Source organism: Phasianus colchicus, chromosome 5 (genome assembly GCF_987193195.1).
Source record: "Phasianus colchicus chromosome 5, bPhaCol1.hap1.1, whole genome shotgun sequence".
Lineage (NCBI taxonomy): Eukaryota > Metazoa > Chordata > Aves > Galliformes > Phasianidae > Phasianus > Phasianus colchicus.
The window spans coordinates 57,188,746-57,216,192 of record NC_143440.1 but is presented as its reverse complement, the minus strand read 5'-3'; the positions used below and the strand labels follow the sequence as shown (position 1 = coordinate 57,216,192).

The following is a 27,447-nucleotide window of genomic DNA, read 5'->3' as shown; positions in this document are numbered from 1 at the left end:
TGGTTTGAAGTTGAGGGGGGGGAGATTGAGGTTGGATGTGAGGGGGAAGTTGTTTGCTATGAGAGTGGTGAGGTGCTGGAACAGCTGCCCAGAGAGGCTGTGGATGCCCCGTCCATCCCTGGAGGTGTTCAAGGCCAGGTTGGATGGGGCCCTGGGCAGCCTGGGCTGCTATGAGATGTGGAGGTTGGTGGCCCTGCCTGTGGTGGGGGGTTGGAGCTTCGTGATCCTTGAGGTTTCTCTCAATCCAAGCCATTCTGTGCTTCTATGAAACATTCATATGTGTGAATTCTTAAATATGAAAGAATTTTTTGTTATTGATCATCTTCATTCTGGGCAGTCAGACAGCCTTGTGTGTTAAGTGCAGGAGCACTTGCTGTTCTATAGCCCATATCATATGCCGTGCCTTTTTTACACTCTAGGCCTCTGGAGTGTATTGTAGCTCAATATCTTTTACTCAGCATTTGTTCCATTCAGTGTAAAATCTTAAAATCCAGTATACCTAGCTGCTGTTTCCCACAGAAACAGTGAGGTATTCCATAACTTGGTTACTGCAGCTTCAATTCTGTGCTGTACCTTTTTATGTATTTAATGTTTTATTACTTCCAACCCTGGAGGGTTGAGATGTTATCTGAGCACAGGGTCAGGATGACTTGAGCTTTATCACTGAGCATACACATGGAGAAATGTATTTATACAGGACACAATTCTGCCTCTCTTATTTCTAAGGACGGCTGCGTGTGTGTTTGGGGAGGGAGGGACGTGGGTCTTATCAGTGGTAAAACCATGCTGTGTGAACTGCATGAGACATTTGATGAGACATTCTCTTATCTAATGTAACATAGGAATATAAAGCGAGTTGCCTGTAAAGCTTGCTTTAAATTTTAATAAATTGCGGAAGAGATAAGTTGTAACTCCTGCTTGTGAGTGCACCCAGCACAGCCTACTGAAACCAGATGCCACTGTTACTTCTTTTAAAACGAATCTTGCCAGCTTCAGTGTTTAAGCTACGATGCTGTATTTAAATTTTATGGGGGCATAAATTTTCCTTCCTTCTCATCTGAATCAATTTTTACTGGAAAATGATAGAAAATGTGGATTTGAGAACACAATGAAAATAACGGGAACTGAGACCAATAGAGGCTACTAATCCTCTAATTACTTTCTGTGAATACTGGGAGTTGTGCTGCAGAACGTCCTTCAGTACAATCTCGAGTAATCTCAATTTATTCCTTTCCAAAGCTACAGAGGGAGGGATTTTGCTGCCAGCTCGGAATAGTAATGGACTGTGGTGGTCTTTATCTGACAGCAGTGAAACAGATGCAGCTACTCTGCTAAACGTCTGTCTTCAGGCTTGATTTTTTTTTTTTCCTGGGTGCTGATTGCCCTCTGATTACCCGTTGACATCCCAGGTTATGAAATGGAGCTGAAAGCTCAGGTCAGTGCAGTGAATGTGCTTTGGTGGGTTGGTGTGTATCGTTTGAGTGGATGGTTGGCTGTGTTGGACTGACCTGTACAAGTCCTTTCGTTCTGCTCTGATATCAAAGCTGTTCCATGGCAAACATTTCCCCGTGTTTTGGCTCAAGTGCTCTCAGACGGCTCTTTTGTACTTGCTTTACTCTCTAGCTCACTGTTGATACTTGAATTGTTCCCCGCTTTGTATTTCATGCTGAAGCTGGTATGCCAAGGTATGCAAGCTTTTTAACTGGCTTTCAGCTGAACCTCCCTGAATCTACTCTGTGAATCCGTTAGCCTGGAGAACTCTTGGTGTGACAGCCGGTGACAAAACATTGATAAATGAATCCCAAATTTGGTTGTTCACAACTCCTCACAGCTCGGGTGGATGGCTGAGGATATGTACCCGAGGATGCACTGAGCACCCATCACTTTCTGACCATTCTCAATGCTGCTCCATACTACCATTGTAACATCTCCTGTGTGCAGTGAGGGGCTTGCTTTCTTTCCTGGAATAAGTTTTATTAATACAAAGCCTGAGGCCCAGGGCCAGCCAGACTTGTCCTTTTTACACATATCCACTACTGAAGGCTCTTATAGCCAGCTACAGTTTGATACGAGCTTGGCAGCTGCATAAACAGCGAGGAAAGCTCCTTGCTTCCCACTTGTTAGGGGGTTGGTTTTGCATCTCCCGTGCAGCAGCATCAGCACTGTGTTTTCCCTGCTCTTCTAGTGTGTTAACTTTATGGCTTCAATCGCATCAGTAGCTTAGGCAAGCAGTGTAAGCGTGTGGGTTTTTTAAATATACGGAGTTGCATATAAGGAATTCAAGTCCTGAACTTTACACAGGAAGATGCTCCATAATACGTAAAACTGTAAAGGTTAGGATTACTCTTTCTTACTGTAAGATCATAGGGATTTAAAAGAAAAAAAACAGTGGACGTTCCCTGCATACTAAATGCACGTTGTTAACTGGTGTGCTATTTCTTCTACTTAGGGATCTGAATATGCACCAAGACCTCGTCCTTCATCCCAGCTGGAGGCAGATCCTATGGGCATGACCCTTCTGTGCTTTCTCTCACAATACTCAAGCCATAGCATGAAGTTCAGAAAACAACTTCTGTCCTTTGTTGGGCTCTATAAAACCTAACTGCTTTCCATAAGCGCTAAATGGCTTTTTGGCAAGAGTTAACTTTTTCTCTCTCCTGAGAGATTTCCGTGCAGCTGCTTAACAGGTCTGTTAAGGTAACTGTCTGGAGAGCCTTTGGCTGTCTTAATGTAAAATTGATTTGTGTCAGATTGAATTTATGGTTTCTGGAAGCTACAGAATGATATGCAGCTTCTCATCTTGTTATTATGTGCTCTCCTTTGGCAGGCAGGCTTAGATCGGTGCTCATGGGTGCTTTGATTCACAGAAGCATTCACTGCTGATGTGCTAAGTGTACAAATCTTTCAGTCTGTGTATTGATAGAAGCCCTTGAGGGACTCTATCACTATTTTTTGTGGTTTTTAGTTAAAGATTCTAATTTCTGACTGTTTTGTGTTCTTGGCGTATCCAAATACATAAGTGTAGCCAAGCATCTGCTGCTTTTGTTCCTGATGTATATAAATGAATTGTAAACTGCTGGCACCAGAATGTTCAGCTACAAACACTGTTGCATCCTTCTCTAATTACAGACACTTCTGTGGGTGTATCAAGAGTTCTGGGGGATGTGCTCCAGCTGCTGTAGCAAAATCATATTTAGGCATTCATCCATGCCTGTACGCGTTCTCCTTTAAGACAGTGATGTGACTGCACTGTAGGTTGAAGCTGAAATGGGAGCAGATGTGTGATCCAAAAAAGTATCTTAACCGTTCCTCAAAACTGGAAGAAAGATGCAGGTATGTGTGAATCTGACTTGTGATACAGCAGGTGGATCTCCAAAAAGAATCATCTAGGTTGGAGCAGACTTCCATGATCACAAAGTTCAACCATCAGCTTCACCTACCGAGTCCTGTCACCAAACCATGTCTCATATACCCTGCAGTGAACAGCTAAGGTAATGAAAAGGCAGCATGATAGAATAAATGAGAAATTGTGAGATGGCTGTTTCTAAGTGTGAATAATTATTGTTGACTACCAGTGTAGGAACTGTGAAGTTTAAAGGAGTATGCATACATGTCCTGGAAGTCAGAGACCATTTTTGGAACTCAGGTGAGGTGTATCAGACTGACAAAAGTCAGTACAGGGTATAATGTGTGCCTTTCCCTGGGCTTTCAAAACAGGTGTGATGTCCTCAGAGCAGAATATGGTAAGAAGTTCTGAAGAAGTTGCAGTAGACGGTGTAGGAGCAATGTGCAGGCAGGAATTTGCTGAAAGGAGCATTCTGGAGTTTGGTGTGAGTGATGATGCTGAGTGGGTGATGTATCTGGCACTGCTGCACCTTATTGTGCGTGCATCTGAGCTGCCTGCAGCTCTCCTCTGCTGGGGGGAGGGGAAATGGAGCAGGCTGACTAAGGGAGGAGTGTTTACAGGCTTGATTTCAAAGATGTGTGAAAGATCACTGCAATGTAGTATTACTTAATGTGTGCTTAAAGGAAAATGGAAGGGGAATATAAAGGTCTATAAGGGGTAGAAAAAGCTAGAAGGCCAGATGGAAGGAAAATGCTTCCCAGGTTAGGCAGGTAAAGTGTTGATTCATAACAATCAAAAGAAATTTGTGACGTTCAAAGAGGTCCTGAGGCACTACATAATATAGCTGCATCTGTTATTATAAAACTGCACCTCCTTCAAGCTGCTCCTAATACACTGGAATACAAAGCAGAAGGCCTTGCACTGCTTTACCAGACGTGCTCAGGAGTCCTAGGTGTCAAGGTAGGACTTGGGTCTGCAATAATGATGATTTTGGCCATCTGGAGTCAATCCATGCAATTCAGAATGCGTTGCTAAGGCACTGATTAATGCTTGCTTTCATAGGAATAGCCTACCCTGCAGTATTCCCTGGAATAACAGCATGCACAGAGGTGATGGGCTCTGTGTGATCAGCTGTCTGTCAACACCCACATTGTTTTACAAAAAACTTACCTGGAGATGCTCTTAGATCACTGCCTCCTTGCTCGTTGCATTACCCAAACTAGACAACTACTCCAATGGGATATTTTGGTGCCCCTTCTGGAGAAAGGACAGTCTGCAGCGTTGTCTAAAACTTTATGCAAGCCTCAGTTCAGCAAATGGAGAAGATAATGTCAGGTCTGCCTATTGAGCTGATAAATGGCAACTCAGCAGCAGCACAACCCTGCGTGTGCACACGAGCAGATGGCTGCCATGTATACAAATGCGTTGTCCCTTCTTCCCCCTCCCCCTCAAATATACAAGCTCAGCATGAAAGGGTTCATAGGAAACAAACACGAGCGTTTGGAAGCCGCAAAAGCTTTTAAGTGTAAATAAGCAACTAGAATTTGTTTGTTTCTAGGTGCTGAGCCCAGACTTTCAGAGGAACTGACTTGAATTGAGCAGAAGTGGCCTCAAGTTCTACAGAGATTGATTTGCTCCAAGTGGGATTGTAAACACTGCCACACGTACACGGGTTTAAACTGTTTCTTTAACTGGCAAAAAATCCCACTTTGGGTTGTTTATGGCTGTTAATGCTCAGATCAGCAAATAAACGCAACTGTCTGAAGCTGGTATGGAATTTGATGTTTTTACAGTTACAATTGGTGCTTTTCAGAAAGCAGCTTTTTCTTCACCTGCATTTGCTGACTGTCTTTAACCACTGCATGACACTCATCGTTCGAGACTGATGTTGATTAGGGAGAGGAGGTGTTGGTATTCAGAAGTGGCCATAGATGTTGCAGGTGTAATTCAGGCTCTTACTGCCAAGGAAAGGGGAGCGCGGAAAGCTGGGTTTGTGTGGAGCTGTGCAGGGAGCAGATGCAGGCACGGGGAGATTTCCATGATAATGTCTCTTATTTTCTCTGAAAGAGGCTGGGGGACAATTACATATAATAGCTGTATCAGTAGCTAGAGGTCAGTGTAAATTTCCAGAGTTATTGAAATACAGCGCTACAGAAGCAGTAATTCTGGGCAATTACTGGTGGCTTTGCATTGAGGCTGAATAACATTGCAGACAGTCTTTAGTTAACATCACACGAATTGAAAACTGGTCTCATTTGCTGGGGAACTTCTCAAGTAGGCAAAATCTCAGTGTGATGATTAGGGGCCCTTGGTGTGGTTTCTACATGATAACCCAATGGCTGTTGGCTCTGACAGTCTAGAAATCCATTGGAAGCATGCTGGGTTCTTCCCTTTAAAACAGATTCTTCCTTGCTGGCTAAAGCATCTTTTTTCCTCTTAAGAACTTTTGTCTGATGTCCCTGAGTGTTTGTGTTCTTTTCTGAAAGAAATTGAAGGCTGGCAGCCAAGGAGGAAAGCGTTTAACTCATGAAGGCACTGCTGTCATTAATTTCACACGCGTCAGTGTGGTGTCGGTCAGCCTGACTACCAACAAAGGAAACTAAAGTGTTCCCGTAAATCATTTTATTGTCCTAATCCAACCTAATTAACTCAACTAGGATTCCTGTTCTAATGGAACAGCCCTTCCTGCAAGACAGCTGCCTCTTTTCTTAATGGATTTGAGCTTCCCTTCTGCTGTGGTGCAGGAAAGTTGGTAACCATAACGCTGTGCCTTTCGTCTGTTTCATCTTTGGGGAGCTGGCTAGGCACAAGTGAAGCTTCAGTTTCCAAAGTACAGCTCACGTATTATTCTTCTTCCTGAAAATACTATCAGCAGAGAAAAAAAAAAAAAAAAAGCAAAACATCCATTTCTAGCAGTGGATTGGACCTGCTGCTTGCAAGTAACAGCCTAAAGGCTGTGAAAATGTCAGGATCTGCTGCTTCAGTTGATTCACAGAAGGTTTGACCCCGTTGCATGGCAGTGTTAACTTAATGCTGAGTGTTTCTGACCTGTTCTTGAACTGCTGGGCTGAAGGTGCCTATAGAAAATGAGCACCTTCATCGTGTCAGTGCTGGGAAGGGCTGTGGCACATCAGCAGGTGCTCCTAGATAAGGAACATCTGCCTGATGGTGGGTGAGGAACCCATGTAATTTTTCCCCTCTAGGGGAATATTGCTAGGAGATCTGCATTTAACCTTGGGGAAAAAATACACCTGTACTTTGCAAGCCTTTCTTTGGGGCTCATTCTTAGTCCAGGCTATTTACTATATCTGCAGTGTTCTGTTGGTCCATAAAGGCATTTCTGGAGTGGTGTTGACATCAGTCTGTCGTTGCACAACAGGAACTAGTTAAAACTTGCTTTCAGAGGTACTGCCCTGTGCTAATTGCTGGGATGGAGGCTGTGTGCCCCATCTGTGGTTAGGGTAGGAGTTGACACTTGCAGTGTTGTCTTGCTCCTGAGTAATGCTGTATGCCTGCAGATGAGGAGGTGGTGTGCATGGCTGCTGTTAATTGGGCATAAGTATTGTTTGCTGAACGTGTTTTGTTCGTGTTATCCCTCCTTTTTCTCTATTTTGCTAGCAAAAGGAGAGTTCTAATACTGCTTTTTTAACAAAACCTTTGTGTGTTCTCATTCCCCTTATCTGCTAGCTGTTTTTCTGTATAGGCTGAGGGCATTTGGTTTTCCCAGTTCTCAAAATGGTGATCTGGGGATTTGGAGAGATAGCAATGCTTTCGGGTGGGCTGAGATGTTTTGGGTGGGCTGAGCTACTGCACTGCTGCTGGGGAAGCGCTGTTTGATGTTTGTTCCTCTGAGATGAGGCAGGTCTGTAAGCCAAGGCCTTTATGCAGAGTGTGATGAAGTCTTGCTCTCCAACTGGAGAGAAGGAAGCAAGGTTGGAAATTGTGGATAAGGAAGAGGGGAAAAACCAAGGCCAACCATAATTTTGGCTCATGGGAAAGAAATAACAGAAAGATTGAGGAGCTGCTATGAAGTAGTTTGCAAAGTTCTGATTTAAGTTGAACTACTTTGGTCATGTTAAGAGTGAGGGTGGGATAGTAAGGTTCCTAATATGCACCTCTCCAGTCTCTGTTAATATATGGCAGTTTTTTTGTCATTAAATTACTGGAATGCAAATTTTGAGGCTGCGCAAGTGAGTTAACTGCAGGCTTTGCTTTTAGCAATGGAGAGGAGGTTTTTTCTTAAGATAAACTGCTTCAGCATGCAGGAGCATGGGGCAAATGTGTGCTGTTCTGCACCTGAAAGTCTCATGGAGGTGAGCAAACATGATCTCCAGCTTGGAGAGGTGCTGGGGAAGCCTTCATGCCAACTGGAATATGGCACCCCAGTCTTCCTCTTCCTTTCATTTGGATTTAAAATCCCTCAGTGCCAGTGTGGAGCTGCTGGCAGTGGGATTGTCATGGAAGATGTCCTTCTTACTTTCTTCTTCCACAGAGTTTTTGTCCCCACTCTATCTCCTGAAGGCTTTACTTAAATGCAGCAGCTTGAGACAGCTGGCCATACAGACCCAGTTGTGTAGGCAGCAGGATGAATCTAGCCTGCATCTCCCCAGCAGCATTCTGGCTGGACAAGAGGTGGTATATGCAATGGCCAGCCTGGAGCTGCATGTTTCTGAGCTGTTTGGCAAGCTCAGGCTATGTATGTTAGTGAGGTGGGGTTTTATTCCAGCTCAATTTACTGGACCTGTGCAATTAGTGGCAGCCTGGGAGAAGTATAAGGGGGTTGGAGCAATCCATCACCAGGCTTTTGGGACTGGTAATACTGTGTTTCTGTAGCTTCTTAAGCTATCAAGATCCTTCATGATTTTTTGCCTGTGGATGCTCTCCACTCGCAGTGCTGCTTTATTAGGATATTTGCCCTGCACTTGTAATTCATTGTGCTGGTTCTTGGGTTTTGTGTAGTCCTGAAATACTGCTACTTTTCTTCTTCGCTAGAAATGGTCGATTGCTTTGAGACAGGCAATTAAAATACTTGTAAAATGTCCTTTGAATTGAAGCAACTGTTGGTGCTGAGTAGCCTGAAAGGACATGGGTTGGAACATTGCTTGTAATAGTCTCAGCTTTTTGAGAAATGATTACACAAGTCCAGGAAACAAAATGTGGCTTTTTGCACTGCAAATGACTGGGTTTGAACAGAGGAAGGCAAAGAGGGGGAAAAAAGATGAGAAAGAAAAGGTTGGGGGGGGGCAAGGAGGGGAGAAGAAGGAATACAGATTACGTCCTACAGTAATATTTCAGATGAGATGCTGACCATGGGTGACTTAATGGGAATTATTAGCACATCTAAGCCCTACATTCTGTTGATGAGGACATGACCTTAAGTATTTCTGGAGCTTCTTACTTTCCCACTTTTCTTGTTTCGTTTTAATTGGACCTTAAAAATTGCCGACTGAGAAGAGTGTAAGCTTAGGGCACTCATCCTTACCTGCTAATTTCACCCTGCTGCTTGTGGTCAGTACTCGTAGATGGGCTGGCTGGAGCTCAAGGCAGGATCATCAGATAACAGTTGAGGATGGGGCTGTCTCCCATGATGGTTTCAGCTGCCACCCAGTTTTTTACAAACAAATGAATTTTGTCTGAAAGCAGTTACTTTCTGATACTTGAAATGGCTGATAACATGAGTAGAAGTTGATCATTGCAGTATTACACTTAAAATGCAGAGAGTAAGGGTCTCTTATTGTTTTATTTTTACTCTCTAGCATCTGAGACCTCCTTGGGGCATGAGATCCCACTCCTTGCGTATTGGACAGCAAAGAGAAGCTCTTGCTGCATGCTTTGCTCCTGGCGGGTCACAAAGTGGTGGTGACTTCATTTGCATTGCATCTACAGATGCTGTTAGTTCTTGCAACACACTGTGCGTCAGCATAATGGTTATTACCAAACAGCCTGCCCATTGAACATGAGAAATTTCCAATCTGTTAGCGCACCACCAATCACCAAATGTGTTTACCTCACTTTTCAGCAGTCATTATCCCTGCTGGAAGAAAAACAGGGGAACTAGGCACCATGGCTTGAAGTCACAGAACCTCTCGAGTGTGAAAAGCTTGCTTGCAGACAAACGATTGGGAGGGACTAGTGAGGTCATCTTGCCCAATTCTTTGCCTCCGGGTATTATCACCTAAGCCTAAAGCTTTAGCAGGTGTTGAAGCTGCTGGGAGCTTTCAGCAGCGGCGTGTTGTAAAGCAGTCTCTAATCTGTTGCTGCAGACACTCGGTTGCAAAAAAATAAATAAATACTTCTGGCATTGTTTTTTCATGTATGCAGCAGTAGTTTTGCTCAGCCTTTTAGTGTGCATGTCGGTGCTTTTAGGTAGCTCTAACATTCAGCAATGCTTCTAAAGATTTGTTTAGCACTTGTAGCATTAGGAACTTCTGGGCTTCTGTGAGAGGTGACAGAAGAGCAGAATGCATGTAGCTGCTTGGCTTACCCACCCCAGCTGTGATTTTGTAGGTGGACAGCCCCACAAGGGAATGAAGCTGTTGAGACTAGAAAACGAACCCCTTCAGCAGTAATCTGGAGAAAGCTTTAATTTCCTTATTAATTCAGTACTTAAGTATCTGCAAGTGTTTCTGAGTAGTAAGTCATTACTTTTTTCCTAATCACGTGCCATTATATGGACTGGATATTTACGTATAGTCCCCTGTTAGCCAATAGGCACAGTTTCTCAGTGTGTTCTCCTCTGTCCTGAAGCTTTTATTGATGCATTTACATTGTACACAGCGTGCAATTATGCTTTGACATTGCATAATAGGTATTAATCCGAAGCTTGAGAACCAATCATTAGTGCCACAGAAATGCTGTATGAGTCTCAGAGGTTCCAGAAAGATTCCTGTGTCCCACTCCTCCTTACAGCTCTACACTGGGACAACTGTGCTCTTATTTTAGATGGAAAATGGGTTTCTTACTGTTTGTTTTATTGCTTGTGGGTGTCTTTTTCAGAGCCGTGAGCATTCCTGTGTTGGAGTGATGTCTCCATTCTGTTCTGGAAGTCGTTGTTGCACAGCTTTTCTGTACAGATGTAAACCTGGGAAGGCTTAACAAGAATTGAGAATTAGCCAAATCATATCATATCACAGAATGGCCTGGGTTGAAAAGGACCACAAGGATCATCTAGTTTCAACCTTCCTGCTATGTGCAACAGGAGGTGTCCTCCTGTAGTCTTGTTTTAAATGCTCAAGTACTGCTTGGTCTTTGCTGCATTCGTATCTGTAGCGATCAGTTTCCTTTGGCAGGGAGTAAGAAATACTAGAGTGAGGAAAAACGTGTTGAAAGTGCACGCTCTTCCTCATGATTTATGTAGGTGCTAAGTCTGCTCAATTGTAATGACACTCCTACCTCCAAAATCCTGGCACTGTTGATTGGGAATTTATCTGACTGTATGCTTAAGAAGAAAGAACTGGAGAACCCTAAAAGCCCAGTCTTTGGGGCTGGGTTCCTCTCAGGCCTGGGAACTTGGTATAATCTGAGTTAAAACCATATGCTTGGAGTCTGGACAATGAAAATGGTAGGCATGGGTACTTTAAAACCAGAAGCAAATGAGCACAGCTTGTGATTTTCTATTACAATGATGCATTTATTTACCAAGCCTCGTATTAAAATTATGATCATGATCAAAGGTTTTTATATAGCAAAATGAATTTGATTATGATATTTATGTAGAAACTGCATGTAATTTGTTTTCTTTTTTAATTCAACAGGCTATCAGCTGTAAAGGTCAGCACAGCATCTCTTATACTTTATCCAGAAATCAGACGGTTGTAGTGGAATACACACATGATAAAGATACAGACATGTTTCAGGTAAGGCTCTATGCAACTCATTCCTTTTAATTTCTTTAAAGCAATACATGAAACCATAGTTCTGCTTTATATTCTTCAGGGCATCTTGTCTGTGGTGTGGAATTCTTGTGGCTAAATACAGTTGCCCTACTATGTTCTTCTCAAACCACTGCCAGCATCTGTTAATATCTGTACTGCCTCTCTGCTGTCACTGCACTTGGCTTTTTCTGCAAGGGCAGTGTGGTGATTGTACAAATATTACCAGAAAGGAATGAGTAGTCCATTTGAATTCACGAATAAGCAGAAATTATGTACCCTCCTGCCTGTGCCAGCTTCCAGTTCATTGAGTAACTGCAGTAAAATGAAGTGAATGAGAGCAGAACATGGGATGAGAAAGAAGGAAGGGGACTGTGCTGAGTTTTCTCTAAGCTATGTACCTTAGTGTGTTTTCACTTACCCACCTTTGCATGTTTGTTTTCCTCCTTCATCTGATATTCTGGTAACCTGAGCTAGCTATTGTGTGATGCTTATTTCAGTGGAAACTTCAAGCTTGGAGGAAAAACAAAGATGCACAGCCTTTTCCAATCTAGACTAATTGGGTCTGTCTTGTCAGCGACCTCTGTAATTAGAGCATCTTATCATGGATTGTTATCCCTGCTCATTCAAATTCAGAAGGGTCAGCAACTGAGTGCTGTTGACAGAAGAGGAAACGTCTCAAGATGAAAAGGTTCTTACCTTGTGAGGCTTCTGTTCTTTACTCTGTGTAATGTTTTCCCAGTATTTCTTGGGAATGATTCAGTCCAAAGAGAGAGTGAGAAGAAACAGTGTTGTCCACGTGCTGCTGTGTGATTTAAAAAATGATCACTTGGGGTGAACTGAAGAACTTTGGTAAAAATGAAAACATAACCCATGCTTTTGAGTTCCTGGGTGATATTTATCTCTGCGTGGTGGCTTCTGTGCTTTGAGTAGCTGCAGTGAAGTGTTTGTACATTTCAGTAATCGTGAAAAGCCATTTAAAAAAGCTGGAGGTTTTTCTACTTCTTGTGTACAGTAACACAAATAAAAGAATTCTTTGTGCTAGTGAAGAGTAGCAGAACAGCTGCTTTTTTGGCCGTGTTGTACAGATAACTCTTTCCTTGTATAATAACATAGTGATAGTTGCAGCTTTTACTTTAGGGAAGGATGTCAGTAAAGAATTAGCTGGAGGGATCAGCTGTCACTAATGAAATCTAGCAGCCTGAAGAAAAGCCATGCTCTACAGACTACAGTCCAGGTGATGCCTGTCTAAGGCAGTAGGGTAAGGAAGCTAATTAAAGGTACTTCAAATCTAACCCAGGATTTTACCTCGAGAGGAACTCTCTACACTCACTTCAGTGTAGAGCAGCCTAGCAAACGTAGCAGCTTTCCCTGGCACCCGTTGGGATCCACTGATGCTCAGCAGAGCAGGAACTTGCATGGAGTAACACAGTGAGACAGCTTGAACTGACCCAGAGACCTACTGCACCAGCTGGCACTGCAGTGCACGTCTTACTGCCGTTCTGCAGGCCTGGATCAGCTCTCAGATACCGAGTGAAATGTCACAAAAGCTCTCATTTTTGCCTCTACTCATTCACCTCTGAGACCTGCTGCCTGCGGTTCGTGCCATTGTCTGTCCTACCTTTGTAGTTACACGACTGGTTTGACCTGTTACAAGCCAACCCATCCCATCTTATTAACAGAACGTTTTGAGATGAGTCTCGTGTTTGTAGAGCATCCCAGTCCTCCTGGTGCCCCCTCAAACAGCTCACGTGTCAGGGTTACGACTTCTGTGTCGTTCAAATTTGTCTTGTCAGCTCAGCCATCATGTGAAGGCTGTCATGCTGTGACTTGATCTCAGCTTTACCTTGAGTGCTGCATGCTGGTTCGTGTTTCCTCTGCCTGTAGCCTCCTTCAGCGTGCTGCAGATATGGGCCTGAAGGGTCTGATAAGCATGTAATGGGGAAGGAAATAGTCTGGTAGATTGTGACAGTATTTTGCTGCTTGAGGCATGCTCAGACAGCAGCTGAAGAGGCCTCAGTTAACTTGGGCAAGCTACTGGGCTTTAATTATTCTCAAGATTTAGGCTGTGGGCTGTCAGAGTAGCTGCTGGAGGGCTGTTTTATGCTGCTCCATCACACACAGTGGCACATTCCTAGTTGTCTGTATTGATCTGCAGGATAAAACTTTACTGCTGATTAATCATTGCTTGAGTAGACAGTTCTTTGAGTTTGCTGCTTTCTTCTGAAGTTTGTTTTCCTGACTTCTGTAGAACAGCGGTAAGGATACAGAATCTGGAAAGGGAAGGATAATGCAAGATGGAGGATTATCTTAAAGCTTGGGGCCCCTCCTCAGACTCCTGATGATGTGTGCTATCATAGGCAAACCATGCAATTTCTTGATAGTTTCAATAGTGACATTAAAATTTCCATCTATTCCTGTGTATAACCTACTGGTTATCTAGTTTATAACACCATGCAGATATTCCAGCCCCTGTTCCCTGTGCACATGCACACTGTGTTAGCCATGCAGATTACATTTGTATTTATTATCCTGTTGTGTGGTTTTTTTCCTTGATGTAATTGTGTAGTGAATTTTGAGCAGAAATGCTATTGTGGAGCTTTGTATTAGTGACACCTAGATGAAGTGTGTTCATTTGGTTAAAAGGATGGATGTGCTAACGTTTCATTTTCTGTTTCCCAAAGACAAGTTGTTCCTTTCACCACCTATGTATTGCAAAAAAAAAAAAAAAAAAAAAAAAAGGATCTTTACAAGTTGGTGCAATCTGTTGGTGATGCATCAAGTTGGAGTAGAACCTGTTCCTTCACTGTTTAGACAAGAGTGGATCAAATTAGTACCACTAAAAGGATCGCAGTGTGCAGCCTAAATAACTCCAGGTCTATATAGGAAGCAGGTATATTGCACGTGAACATTGGATTTGAACATTTGACCCTGCACAAAGCAGGTGGGTTGAAACTAGATGATCATTGTGGTCCTTTTCAACCCAGGCCATTCTATGATTTCTCTTGAAGACAGCATAAAATGCTTCTCCCTGCTTCTCCCTATGATCAGAGCAGAGTTCTGTTGAGTTGAAGTGTCTACAGCGGTAGCATTGTGTGCTGGCAGACTGTCTGGGTTTGCCTTATCTCAGGAGTGAGGGCTTTTTGATAACACCTGTTTGACTGACAGTAGGCAGTAGCAAATTGACTGATGGCCTGGCTCTAACAGCTTTTAACAGCAACTTGTAGTGTAGACAACAGAAGCTGTCTGGTACATCAGGTGCAAGATTCATAGCGTGGTGTTGGAAGTAGTTGGGTGAAATGATGGCACTGGTCAGAAAGAGTGCTGAAATGCAGCCTTACGTTGTTGCTCAAAATTTACTTTTAATCTCAGCTTTTTAAAAATGCTGGATCGTGGTATATGTATTTTCATGCTCATGTCTGGATGTATTTGGATTTCATGTTGACAGATGGGGGAGATATGAGGAAGACAAGGCACGAATGCTTGCAGCTTTTACAGGAAAATAAGCCAGGATTTTCTAATTGCATCTTAAAAGCTTTGAGTGAGCTGTTGGGGAGACTGCAACAGGCAGGAGCTTGTTAAGGACAACTTTATATTCGTTATTGATTACCCTTTAAGAGACTTTGCATACGGATTAGTCAGAAGTTATGAATAAGCTTCCTGCTGCTGGTCAGTGCTGACTCTTAGCAGGAGCTGCACTGGGTGGCAAATAGGAGCCTGTTGGTGGTAATATTGTAGAAAACAGCTTTATAGTTTATTAGATTGAACCTGTCAAGTTTCATAAATCAGAATTTCCTATATTAAGTGGTTTTCTAAACTCTATCTATTGGGTATTCTGGCAATCGTGTTACTTTCACTGCAAAATTGAAGTGCATACTTTTGATGAGGCCTGTGCTAGTATTTCCTTGGTGGTTTTTCTGTGACAAGCTCATCATATTTTTTTACTTCGAGCTGTGATGCAGAGGAAAGAATTGGATGTGTTCCTTGAGACTTTCAGCTTGCATTCAAGAGTAACACTGCAAAGCAGAACTGCAAGTAGAACAGGAGCATGGGAAAGATCCTGCATTGTTCCTATCATTCAGCTGTGACAAGGCTTACGTATCAAACACATCACTTTCCTCAACTCTTAGACAACTTTTCATTACTGTTTTAGGCTGATACAACAAATTTGATTTGCAGAGATGCTAATATTCATGGTGAAACAAGATGTGTGTTCCAGTAGATGCCTTTGTAGAGCAAGAAGTTAAACAGAATAAAATTTCTTGGGCACTGAGATTGCATTTCATAAAATCATAGAATCATAGAATTGCTCAGGTTGGAAAAGGCCGTAAAGATCATCAAGTCCAACCACAAGTTTAGTTCCTGCTGTCCTGTTTTGCACTGCTGAGGTGTTCCCAGTTTTACAATTAAAACATGCAGGCAGCAAGATATAAAACAAAAACAAAAGCCCCTTTCTTCAGAAAAATAAAAACACTGCTGGTCAGTAGGTAAAAATATGCTTCTAACTTCCTTATGCTTCTGATTTAGAATAAACTTAATCATAGATTAGATTTTATCTGAAAGCTTTTCTGTTCTCGACCTGCAAATTCTGAAAATGTGAAGGTGTGTAGTTTTTTGTTAAGACATACAAAAATAATCAGGTTCTGTATCTAAAAACAAGTCCTTTATTTTCATGGCGAATTAAATTGGAACAAGAATTACAAAGAAAACTTTCTATTTTTCAAGCTTTTTCTTAATTGACAGAATATAGTGGTCGCTAGCTTGTAGTTGCATTATGCAATATCAAGGTGATAATCCCTTCATGCTGTTGATGATATGCCATCAAACAATGTGTGGGAGCTGTGGTGGACAAACATACATAGGCTGTCTTGCTGTGTTGGCAGTGCATTTGTGCCTAGGACCAATGTGAAAATGTGTGAGCCCCTGATTGGATCTTGCCATCCAGTGTGTTCCATCACACTGGAACAGGTTGCCCAAGGAGGCTGTGGATGCAGCCTGCATCCATGCAGGCATTCAAGGCCAGGCTGCATGTGGCTCTGGGCAGCCTGGGCTGCTGGTTGGCGACCTGCACATAGCAGGGGGTTGGAACTGGATCAGCATTGTGGTCCTTTGCAACCCAGGCCATTCTGTGATCCAGAAAGTCAGTAGACAGTAGGTTATTGATGTCATCAGTGTTAACTTATGCCCTCAATGGGTGATGTTCCCATGATTCTTTCTAACTGTACCACCATCTAACTACTTCTTGCAGGTTGGGAGGTCAACAGAAAGCCCCATAGACTTTGTAGTGACAGATACTATTTCTGGGAGTCAAAACAACGACGAAACTCAGATTACACAGAGCACCATCTCCCGCTTCGCGTGCAGGATTGTTTGTGACAGGAGCCCACCATATACAGCAAGGATTTTTGCAGCTGGATTTGACTCTTCTAAAAACATCTTTCTCGGTGTAAGTACTACTACTGATTCTGTCAAATGTGAGCAAACTCCATTTTTGGCCTCTTTTATTTTCAAGCCCTCAGATTCTCTTGTTATAACTTGGTCGTTAGACTTTTATTACTGCAGCGTAGCAGCCTCGGTATTAAGAAGTAACTGTAGTTTCATGTGCCAGATTTATTACCATGCATTCTTGGTGATAATTGTCTTTACTGATGAAGGTCTACTGCGGTAGCTGTTAAGAGTTTTTCTTTGGGTTTGCCTGTTACGCTCTTGATGCTCACTGGGAGTACTGCTGTTGTGGTTTTGGGTGATGAATTCATCTGTAAACTTCAATCTGTAAACTTACAGACAAACTTTCTTTCTGGGGCTGGTTGTCACACGCAGGAAAAAGCAGCAAAGTGGAAAAATCCTGATGGCCACATGGATGGGTTAACAACCAATGGGGTGTTGGTCATGCATCCAAAAGGAGGGTTCACTGAAGAGTCTAAACCTGGAGTGTGGCGTGAGATCTCTGTCTGTGGGGATGTGTACACCCTCCGGGAAACCAGATCTGCTCAGCAAAGAGGGAAGCTGGTAAGTGGAAAGCAGCTGCTGGTCATTAAACCAGAGCAAGAGTAGAGGGTACCAATATCACTGAAGTGTGTGTGTGCTACAGTGTGTTCTTGTTGCTGCTCTGTTTCTACTTATGCAGAATTCTCTTTATTTTTTTTTGCTAATGTCACTTCTTTCCAACTGAAACAGCACCGAGTGTAAAAGCTAAACATACTTTGCTCTTGAATGTTCACCTCTTAAATGTCCTTCAGAGACATGGGAAGATCTGGAAGTTTGTATTGCAAAAGACAGCTCCCCGTGCACTTAGAACCTTAAAAGAGTCTGCTTGTATGCAAAACGAGTTTGAGTAGTGCGGCTTCTGTTTGATTTACCTGCTACTAGGAAGATAAAAGGAGCCCTGCTAAGTATATTCCTGTATTCTCCTATGGAGCAGGATAGCTTCGCCTTTCCCAACAGTGGAAGGCTTCAGCTGCCAACCTGTGCCATATGTAACTAGAGTTTATGTGTTAAATTCATCATCCATCTGCCAGACTTTAAACATTGAGAACAGGGGGAGAGGATTTTCATCCCTCTCTCCTTCATGCCAAAGCTGCTTTTTGTGCTGCTGCCTCGAGTTCTCATTAGTTTAATAGTGTTAGAGGTATCCATGTGCTCATGGTGAACTGATCAACCCAGCTTTGCTGAAAACTGACTCCTTCAGTGGGTTTGGAAAATGAATGCAGAACAAAATACCGAAACTCCAGAAAACAACCTGGAGTGCATAAATTGTTTTGATGTTGCAGTTGTGCCCTTTGTACGTGGTTAGCAAACTACCTTGATAGAGCTCCTAAAGAAAGGCAATACTAAAACAAATTCCCTTTCCTGCGTGTAAAATGATTTGAATTCTCATTGAAATAAAATTACATGGCACACTGGTATTGGTGTGATCAGTATTCGTTGATTTGGTTCATAAAACCAAATGCAGCATATAATGAATTGAACACATTGCATATGAGGGCTTTTTCCTTTTCTGTTTGTGAAGGCATTGTCTGAAGTGCATCAAATCAAGAATTCTCTATTTGAACCGCTGAGTTTTTTTTGCATTTTATTTATTTTTTTCCTGCTGGTAGTACTTCATGATGGTAACTTTGTAGTCTGTATTGTACCATCTAGGTGCTTTATGCAAAGATGATACACAGTTAAACTGAATTTAAACTGGATTAAAATGTGAATGCCAAATTGCTTGTCATTCATGGAATTCTTAGGCTGCAGTGATGACTTTGTGTGACCTACTTAATGTCCAGGGGATTTATTTTGTCTTAGTGGCATTTTCTACTCATTTTCAATGTACAAACCTGGGCAGTAGGTATGCTGTCTCTCTTAATTTCATTTAATACATATTATTCACAACTGAACTGGGAGCAATGGCCTATATACTTTTGAAATTAAAATAAATTAGAATATTTCACTGAAGTACAATGTGTTTAGCATAATCCCTTGAAAACGTATCATGCTTACCTGCTTTCAGATAAGAGAAACCCTTAGGCAGTGCTTATTGGGGCTGTATTTACATGGAACACCTCACTGAGGGCTAATTAGTTAGGAGGATGGGGGGATTCGTTGCTCAGAAGCTGAGGCTGGGTGGCTTTGGTTGCAGAACTTGTCTCTTGAGAGATGTGACTTGTAATTCCCTCTGTGGTGATACCTTTGAATGTACCTGTGCATGCAGCTGGTGCTGCATTTGTCATTTATCCGTAGTATATCTGCAGAAGAGCCTTTCACTGTTAATAAGGTATGCTGTGGGGGTTCGTGCTTGTGCAAAATGCTTTGCTCCTACCACAAGCCAAAAAATGGTATCTGAGTGTCAGGACAGTCCTGGGTAGTAGCTGGTTTTGGTCCATAGAGGGTCTTAGCGTGAGCAACCCTCTGCCAGTCCACGTGGGCAAGGAGTTACAGGGGAGCTAGCTGGCTGCCTGGCTGAGACAGCCCTCAGGGAATGGCAGGTTTCCCCTTCCTTCTGTGATGACTTATCAAAGGCATGAAAGGCATGCGGGCAGTCAGTACCAGACACAAAATAACGTGCTCACAGGTGAGAGTTGTTACAGAATCACAGGATGGCGTGGACTGGAGGAGACCTTGAAGACCATCTGGTTCCAACCCTACCGTGGGAAAGGACACCTTATGAAGAAGTTAGTGTAATGTGATGATTTCACAAAGAATTAGAGGAAGGAAGACTGCATGGTAACTAGTATTCCTGTAGCATATAATAGTTGCAAATTTAAGATCTCATCTACAAGAACAAGATGAAAAAGAGCTATGCTTACTGTAATCTTAAATACAGAAGAGGTGAGAGATGAATTCAGACAAATGGAGGACCGTAACAAAAGAACAAGACAATTATTTAGCATGCTGGTGAAAGGAATTGTTTCTTGAGAGAGAGGGTGAATTTATAGACAGAGTTGGTTGTGTGAAAGTGGTGTCTCAGACCTGATCACTTGGTTATCAGGCTGTGGATGTCCCGTCCATCCCTGGAGGTGTTCGAGGCCAGGTTGGATGGCTGGGCTGCTCTGAAATGTGGAGGTTGTTGGCCCTGCTTGTGGCGGGGGGTTGGAGCTTCGTGATCCTTGAGGCCCCTTCCAACCCTGGCCATTCTGTGATGATCCTGTGGTGATTCTGTGATCTTTGCGTTCCACCACTAGGTAGAAAACGAGACCAACGTCCTACAAGATGGCTCCCTCATTGACCTGTGTGGAGCCACCCTTCTGTGGAGAACAGCAGACGGACTGTTTCACACCCCGACTCAGAAACACATCGAAGCTCTGAGGCAGGAGATCAACGCCGCCAGGCCGCAGTGTCCCGTCGGGTTAAACACTTTGGCATTTCCCAGTATCAACCGTAAAGATGTGGTAGAAGAGAAGCAGCCCTGGGCATACCTCAGCTGTGGTCACGTTCACGGCTATCACAACTGGGGACATCGCAGTGACACAGAAGCTAACGAGCGGGAATGTCCGATGTGCAGAACCATTGGCCCCTATGTGCCTCTCTGGCTTGGTTGCGAAGCAGGCTTTTACGTGGATGCTGGTCCTCCGACTCACGCTTTCACCCCTTGTGGACACGTGTGCTCTGAGAAGTCTGCAAAATACTGGTCTCAAATCCCTCTGCCTCACGGTACTCATGCATTTCATGCTGCCTGCCCTTTTTGTGCAACACAACTGTCTGGGGAACACAACTGCGTCAAGCTTATTTTTCAGGGTCCAATTGACTGATATCACTTCGCCATGACCACGATAACGTTTTGTTTAACAACTTACTGTGAAAATTTTTGCCACTAACTCTAGATTTTACCTTTTTTTATAACGTTATTAATAGGGTGGTGGGGTGGGGATGGGGGGCTGACAAAGGAAATGGTGAGGAACTGTGGTGGAATGGGATACATTGATACCTGGAACTCGACAGATATCAGTGGGGTTGCATGCTCGAAAGCAGCATATTCACAAAGTCTTCTTGGTCAAATTGTAGTATATTTGTAATCTTTTTATTAGTACCCTGGATCAGAAAAAGATGTCTTAATGATTTTTTTAAGCTAAGATTTTTTAATGGAAAGGTTTTTCTTCTAAACTTTGACGAGCCTTTAAAACCTATTTTTCAAACCTAGAAGGAACGTACAGAATGTAACTGTCTTTAATTTGCAGTATAATTTAACTTGAATAGTTTCTCAAGGAGCTAAAGCAGAATGTGTGGACAGCCATAGGTGAATGTTCACTAGAGATAATTGGATATGTAAGAGAAAAATTAGCTGCCTAAATTGTAGAGTATAAATGTAATTAAAATATCTATTATGGTATAACACAGCTGGCCAACAAGGCATCAAGGATTACTTGAAACTGAGGAAATCCTGTTTGCATTGATTTCTTTTCAGTGTAATAGATGTCCACTGCTCATTATGTGTAGTGTGTGGCTGGGTTTTGTTTTGTTATTTCCTCCCCGTTTAACTTGCCTATGGTGAAACCTCTTTACTTTTCTACATACATACATCTGGTTTAAAGCCAGCCTTCTGTACACGTGCAGTCTGATCTCTTTATTTCTGCTTAGCTTAGCTTGCCCTACCTGCGCCTTGCATGCCCAGAACCATTGGGTTGAGATGTAGCAAGCCTTGAAAATCTAAATCCAAGAAAGGGATGCAGTGCTACAGCAAAACAGAAGAATCAGGTGCAATTGATACAGAACCTATTTACGTAGACCTGAATGCAGGAAAGCACTTAATTAACATACAAGTATAATCCCACAGATGGGATTTGAGAATCTAAGTGCTTCAATGGATTGTGGCTATACACTGTTATGCTTTGAAATAATAATAATAAAAAAAACAAAGGTTAAAAATAATTTATTTGAGTTCACTTCGTAGCCAGAATGCTGTGAGGAAAGCATCCTTTCTAGTTCAGCTGAGTATTTCTGTTCAGTTTTCAACTAGCTGCCATCTGTCACCTCTTTATGCAGATTGAGATGTGTTTGTATCTTCTTTTTTTAAATGTTTGCAAATCAAACAACATTCAAATGTAATCAGATCCACGTATCGGGGTGGTGCATCTGAAGTGGATCGCTTGGAATTCCTGACTTTTTAAGGGAGCTGATAAATATTTACTATGGAGATAATTAAATCAGAATTTCATATGAGATGTACCCTGCCCACTGTTAGTGTCATTTCATGCAGAATGAGAACTCTGATTTGGTTTCTGCCTTTTGCTTTCTGTGCTCTTGGTATCTGAGGTATCAATCTATCCAGTCTATAAAGAAAAAAAAAATGGGAGAAAATTACAGCATCTCCAGATTCAAACTCAGTTCTGTTTAATCAACTGTAGCTTTTTGCTATGTTTGCGCCCTTTGTATAAATAGATAATTTATATGATTTTAATATATTCTGTATATATACTTGAATTGGCCTGTTCATATTTTGGTTGTAAAATTATTTTATAGTTAACCTTATAAACATTTAACGTGTCCCTTGCTGGTGGTGCTGGGACATGCTTTGTCTGCTGCTGGTTTTAGTGTAATTTCGCTGTATAAATGTTCAGCATTTTAATAATTTGAAAATAGCTTTACTTTTTACTGCTTTTTGCTGTTTTGTTTGTTTTTTTTTTTTTAAGTTTTGTTCTGTAGCATTTTCTCTAAAAAAAAAAAAATCAAACTGTACAGTTTTGTCCCACTCAGTGATTGGAAATAGGATGCATCTTGTTAACAGAAAACGATATGCTTCTTCCTAGTGCCTTCTCAATGAGATCCTCTTGTGATTCCGTGTGCTGAGTCCTTACTCCCACAAGACAACCTTGTGGCTGATCTTCAACAAGAATGGCGATCCAACCAGATGGGGAAGAAACGCCTTTGGCCTTCAGTTCCTCCTTCTGGTTTCTGTCATAAATGTGAAGGTGCCTCTTCCCTGTTGATATTCAGTACGAGTTCCTCAGGTTCCACATGCATAGTGCAGCATTATTTCTGTTTAGCATATACCTCATCTGTGAGAGGCAGTCTCACCTCCACCTCGTTCCTATTGGACTCGGGAGTACTTAACTTTGTTTCTCACAAGGGATGCGATGAAAACACACTTTCAGGAAATGCTGACTGTTGAATTCTGGCCGTGAGCTGTGTGTTTATGCTGGGGGGGGGCAGAAGTCTTGGGTTCCACGTGCAACATCTTCACCAGCCTGGGGTGGCAGCTGCTTTTTCCTTAAGCTCATCAGGACACGCGTATCTCCTATTGAGCCTAAATGGATGTAAAGCACAGGTTCCAAGGCACCTCCATCATCCTGCTTCACTTGCTTCCTTTTCTGTTGCAGATTAATTGTTGCTTCAGGGCTTACATGTAGCTGTACCCTGTGCAAAGTGCACGCACAGAGCGTGTGTTGGAAGTGCCAGCACACCATCTGGTCGCTGTGTTTGGTGTGCAGTGCAAGACAGGTGAATGGTTTGTATCTGAGGGAAGTGTCCTTCTGCAAGGCTGTGTTTTAAGCAGGATTTCTTTGCTTTCACTGTCAGCAATTCTGCAGGAGGAAAACTTCTGTCTGGGAAACAAACTTCAGCAGCCCCCACATATAAATCCAGGTACTTTGCCATGAACATTACTCAGATCTGGAGGGTGTCCTACAGGGATGGGTTTCCTGGGAAGGCAGAGGAGTTGGTAGCATCATTTTCCTCAGACACCATTGCCACGTGTGCTGCTCTGATTAAATGAGGGATTGCTCAGTTGCTTTTCCCATTTCTCTTTCTCTCATCTCAGTAACCACACAGCTTCCCGTTCTGCTAACTCAACTGGAAGCAGTACAAGCAAGACTGATCCTGTTTGGAGAGACTGAACTTGAGAACCACACTCATACTTTGTTTTGAAAGCTCATTTCATGATCTCAGCGTTGAGTTTCTTACATACCATTTCAAGCACTGGCAGCATATTCTGTAAAGTTTTTTTTTAACCTGTTAACTCAATTTGAATGCTTCAGAAACAGCTTTGACTGCATAACTTAAAAGTATTTTTTCTAGTCTGATCTTTAAGACAGGAAAAAGTCTGTCATACCCATGCATGCTGGAGCTGTAACACTTCTCTTTTTCCTGGCAGCTTCTTGGTAGAGTGCTGAAGTCTCAATAGGCAGCTCAGTAGTGAGTGTTGTTCTTTTTTGAACCGTGGTCCAACTTGTACAAAAGAGTTAGCATGATACTGCATTTTAATCAAGATTTTTTTTTTTCCAAGTGTGGTCACTTTGTGCCTCTGGTACAGTAGTAGTACTGTACTGGCATAGCAATTAAAGGAGGATTGTGTTTCTTGGGGAGGATGGGAATGGGACTGAAAGGAGACGAAAGCTGCTGTCGGACTGCTTTCATGAACTGCTGTGCCAGGAGCTGTGACCATAACCATCCTGCTTTCAGACCTGGTTCATGCTGCAAAAAGCACTCTCTTTTGTTAGGAAGCCCCACAATAGATTGGGAAGGCTGTGGTCTTCCCAGGAAAATACTGGATGTGAACATGGCAGTGCCTGGAATTGAAAGATTCTGCATCAGAGCCGAATGGAGGTGCTGGGTTGGGGCTGCCCTGAACAGCTGGGAGTCCCATTGAGAATGCAACCCACTCTGACCAGGATTTACTCTTAACTCCATGTACCTCCTGAAATAAGCTCTTGCTTGGGGCTGTGGTAGCTCTCCTGCTGCTGCTCACTCGTTTTTCTGCTGTTTTGTTTGTGGAAGCCATCATGTTTCTGTGCATCTAGTTCATTTTTCTGGGCTGAGAGACCCGTTGGTAGCAATCTGGCCATCCTTACCACTGGTGGTCATTGAAAAGCATTTTTTATGTGCTAGGAAAACTGATGTGGCTTGACTCAAGTTTGAAAGGAGCTGTGCTTGTCCGTTTTTGTCAAGGATCATCTTGCAGAGAGTGGTAAGTCTCGTTTTACCCACAGCTATTGCTGACTTTCTGCACTGGATGTGGGTGGGTGGCTCCCACATTATGGACACATAGAGCTGTTGACCCAAGGAGGTGGGAGGCAGAGGTCTGCTGGATGTTGGGGCTGAGTAGATGTGGGCAGCCCAACTTCTGGAGTTTTCTGACTGAGGATCCTTCCTTCCTACTCGTTTACTCAGTTTTCAGCCTCTTGTGAGTTCTTGGTTCCTTTCTACTACACCTGCCTAGTTGCAGGTGAATCAGTAAATGTGGCTTGAAAGGAAGGCAAGGAAAAGAACTTGGATGCCTTCAGGCTTGCTTCTTTTTAAGGAAAACAAAGTGAAGTTACAAATGTCTTTGATTTTTTTTCCTCAATATTTGGATTTCATGAGCACTCTTCACAACCTTCACACTCAGCATCGGTGAATTGAAAGGATGAGCTTAGAAGATCGTGCAGGTTTTTGGGGGTTGTGGGGTTGTTGCTGGGCTGAGAAGTTGCAGGGTGCAGACCGGGTCCCACTGACTGCAGCAGGGCACTTTGGAGTTGAAATCCCTTCTGTTTCCATCTCAGTGCTTAGGGATGGGTGTCGTGGGATCAAAACACGTGGTGAAGAGCTCCTGTTGCTGCCATACAGCCTCAGCCACACGGTGTGATGGAGAAACGTTCACCTTCCAGCAGCATTGGCAGCTCTGGGTGTGTTTGTAAAGCTGCTCTTTTCTACACTGTGTGAAATGAACTGAAATGATTTCTTTGCTGTTGTACCCGTGGAAGTACAAGCCATTTTTTGGGGAGGGAAAAAGGGAGGGGGGGGGTTGACAAAAACCTTCCAAAAAAAAAAGAAGAAATTAAACTGTTGTCTCAGTATTCTCATCGACTCCTCCAGTTGTTGGTTTTTTTTCCCCTGCTCATTGGTTGTCGGAGCTCAATTAGGGTTTGCAAAACCATATGAAGAACTTAAAAAGCAAACATTAAGAATGCCACCACTTCTGCTCCCTTATCCCTTTTCCTCTATTCCTCAGCAAACAAAACCCCACACCTCTGAGGATCCTTCAGCATTGGAGGTACAGAGTGGATTCAGGTTGAGTGCCCTGAAATTCCAGTTGATTGACACCCCTGGTTTTTAAATGGAGCTGTTTGTTTTCAATGCCAGCTGCCTTCTCGCGGTGTTAACATAATTGCAAAATAAAAGCAATTTCCAAGAATAATACGCTTTGTGACTCCTGAGATTCATTTTCTTAATGGTAATTCTGCATTTCATTTACATCTGTGTGTTTGTGCCCTTTCTGTGTGCAGTTGCTGTGAATTCGCAAGCTTCGTTTCTTTAAAATGAGCTGAAGTGAATGGGTCTGCTTTTCTTCAGTAAGAAAGAAAGAACATTGACATGAGCATAATAAAGAATAAGGATTTCAGCAGCTTTCTCTACATGTGACCTGCCAGCTGGCTATCAGGCTTCCTTCTAAATAGGAGCCTTACGTGCTTCCCTGGGAAGATGCTCTTAGGTGAATGGGAGAGGAGAAGCTTTGGGATATCGATGTGCACTTTGTGAGAGGTTTCCAGAGCACCTCTGATGTCTTCCATTTCTTTCCCTTTCAAGGTATTGCTGCACGGATGCATATTTTTAGGAGGAAGTTAAGAAATCTCTTTCATGTAAAAACAAGGCAGACAGAAGTTTGACAGAGGTGTCGGAGTTGTATGAGCCTGATTCTTCTTTATTCCTCTAAAATTTTAACTCTGAGATCTCATGTCTGAATACAGGCTTGGGATGAGGGAATACTGAGCAGCAGAAAGGAGCTCTGTGGCTGTGAGCTCTGGCAACCTGCTGCTCTGCTCTCCTGTGCACATTGTCCTGTCTCATTGGGAAAACAGAACCTTGACCTCCACTGCAACTGCATGAGTATCCATATTTTTTCTTGTTTGCTTTTGTTTGGACAGAATTTGCAGCTTTGATAGAAAACTGGAGGTGTTCAAGGCCAGGTTGGATGGGGTCCTGGGCAACCTGGGCTGCTATGAAATGTGGAGGTTGGTGGCCCTGCCTGTGTCAGCAGGTTGGAGCTTTGTGATCCTTGAGGTCCCTTCCAACCAGGGCCATTCTCCAGTTGTTTTTTCAAGTGATTCATAGAATCACCAAATCACCAAGGTTGGAAAAAGACCTCCAACATCATCCAGTCCAACCATCCATCCACCACCAATCTTTCCTCACTAAACCACATCCCTCAGTACAACATCTAAATGCTTCTTGAATGACTCCAGGGATGCTGACCCTACCACTCCCTGGCAGCCTATTCCACTGCCTGACCCCACTTTCAGGGAAGGATTTTTTTCCTATTATCCAACCCTTCATCGGGGCCAGGGGGCTGGGAGGAGATTCCAGACATTGTCTGCAGAGCTGAAGGGCTCTCGGTGTATTTTGTATGTGAGATCTGCACTTAAATAACACAGAGCCTGCTCTGAAATGAGGGCCCGGCCCCTGATATCAGAAGCATTAATCTGTTGCTTTGCATTAATGCTGGTCAAAGAGCTGTGGTATGCTTCCATGGGTCTGGCTTAAAGGGCCATCTCTGGAAACAAAGCTTGGCCTTCTGGTTTAAAACAACCAAGAAAACCCACCACAACCAAGTATCTTGGGTTGGAAGTAAGAAAATCACATAAGAATGTGCAGAGAAGCTGGTGGGAACTGTAACCTCAAGTTGGCTCATGGGTTTCCCTTTGGTCCCCACTCAATTTTTGCTGCATTCTTCTCCCTCTTGCCTGCCTATTGCTGCTGTAGGGCTGTGCATGCTGAGCTGCCTCCTGTTTTCCTCTGAGCTGGCCATGTGGTAAAAACCCAAATCACGTGCTTTGC

The 27,447-nt window shown here is 43.0% G+C and overlaps 1 protein-coding gene across 4 annotated transcripts in view; it reads left to right on the top strand.

Moving 5' to 3' along the window:
- PELI2 (pellino E3 ubiquitin protein ligase family member 2) overlaps positions 1–25,800 on the top strand; it is a 67,946-nt gene extending 42,146 nt beyond the window's left edge. For all 4 annotated transcript variants that reach the window (XM_031605396.2, XM_031605395.2, XM_031605394.2 and 1 more), the window contains 4 exons: positions 11,101–11,202; positions 16,466–16,663; positions 17,038–17,226; positions 19,884–25,800. In XM_031605396.2, the coding sequence (XP_031461256.1) occupies positions 11,101–11,202; positions 16,466–16,663; positions 17,038–17,226; positions 19,884–20,450 (1,056 nt within the window). In that variant the 3' untranslated portion in view covers positions 20,451–25,800. The remainder of the gene's footprint in view (positions 1–11,100; positions 11,203–16,465; positions 16,664–17,037; positions 17,227–19,883) is intronic.
- Positions 25,801–27,447: the final 1,647 nt, after the last annotated feature.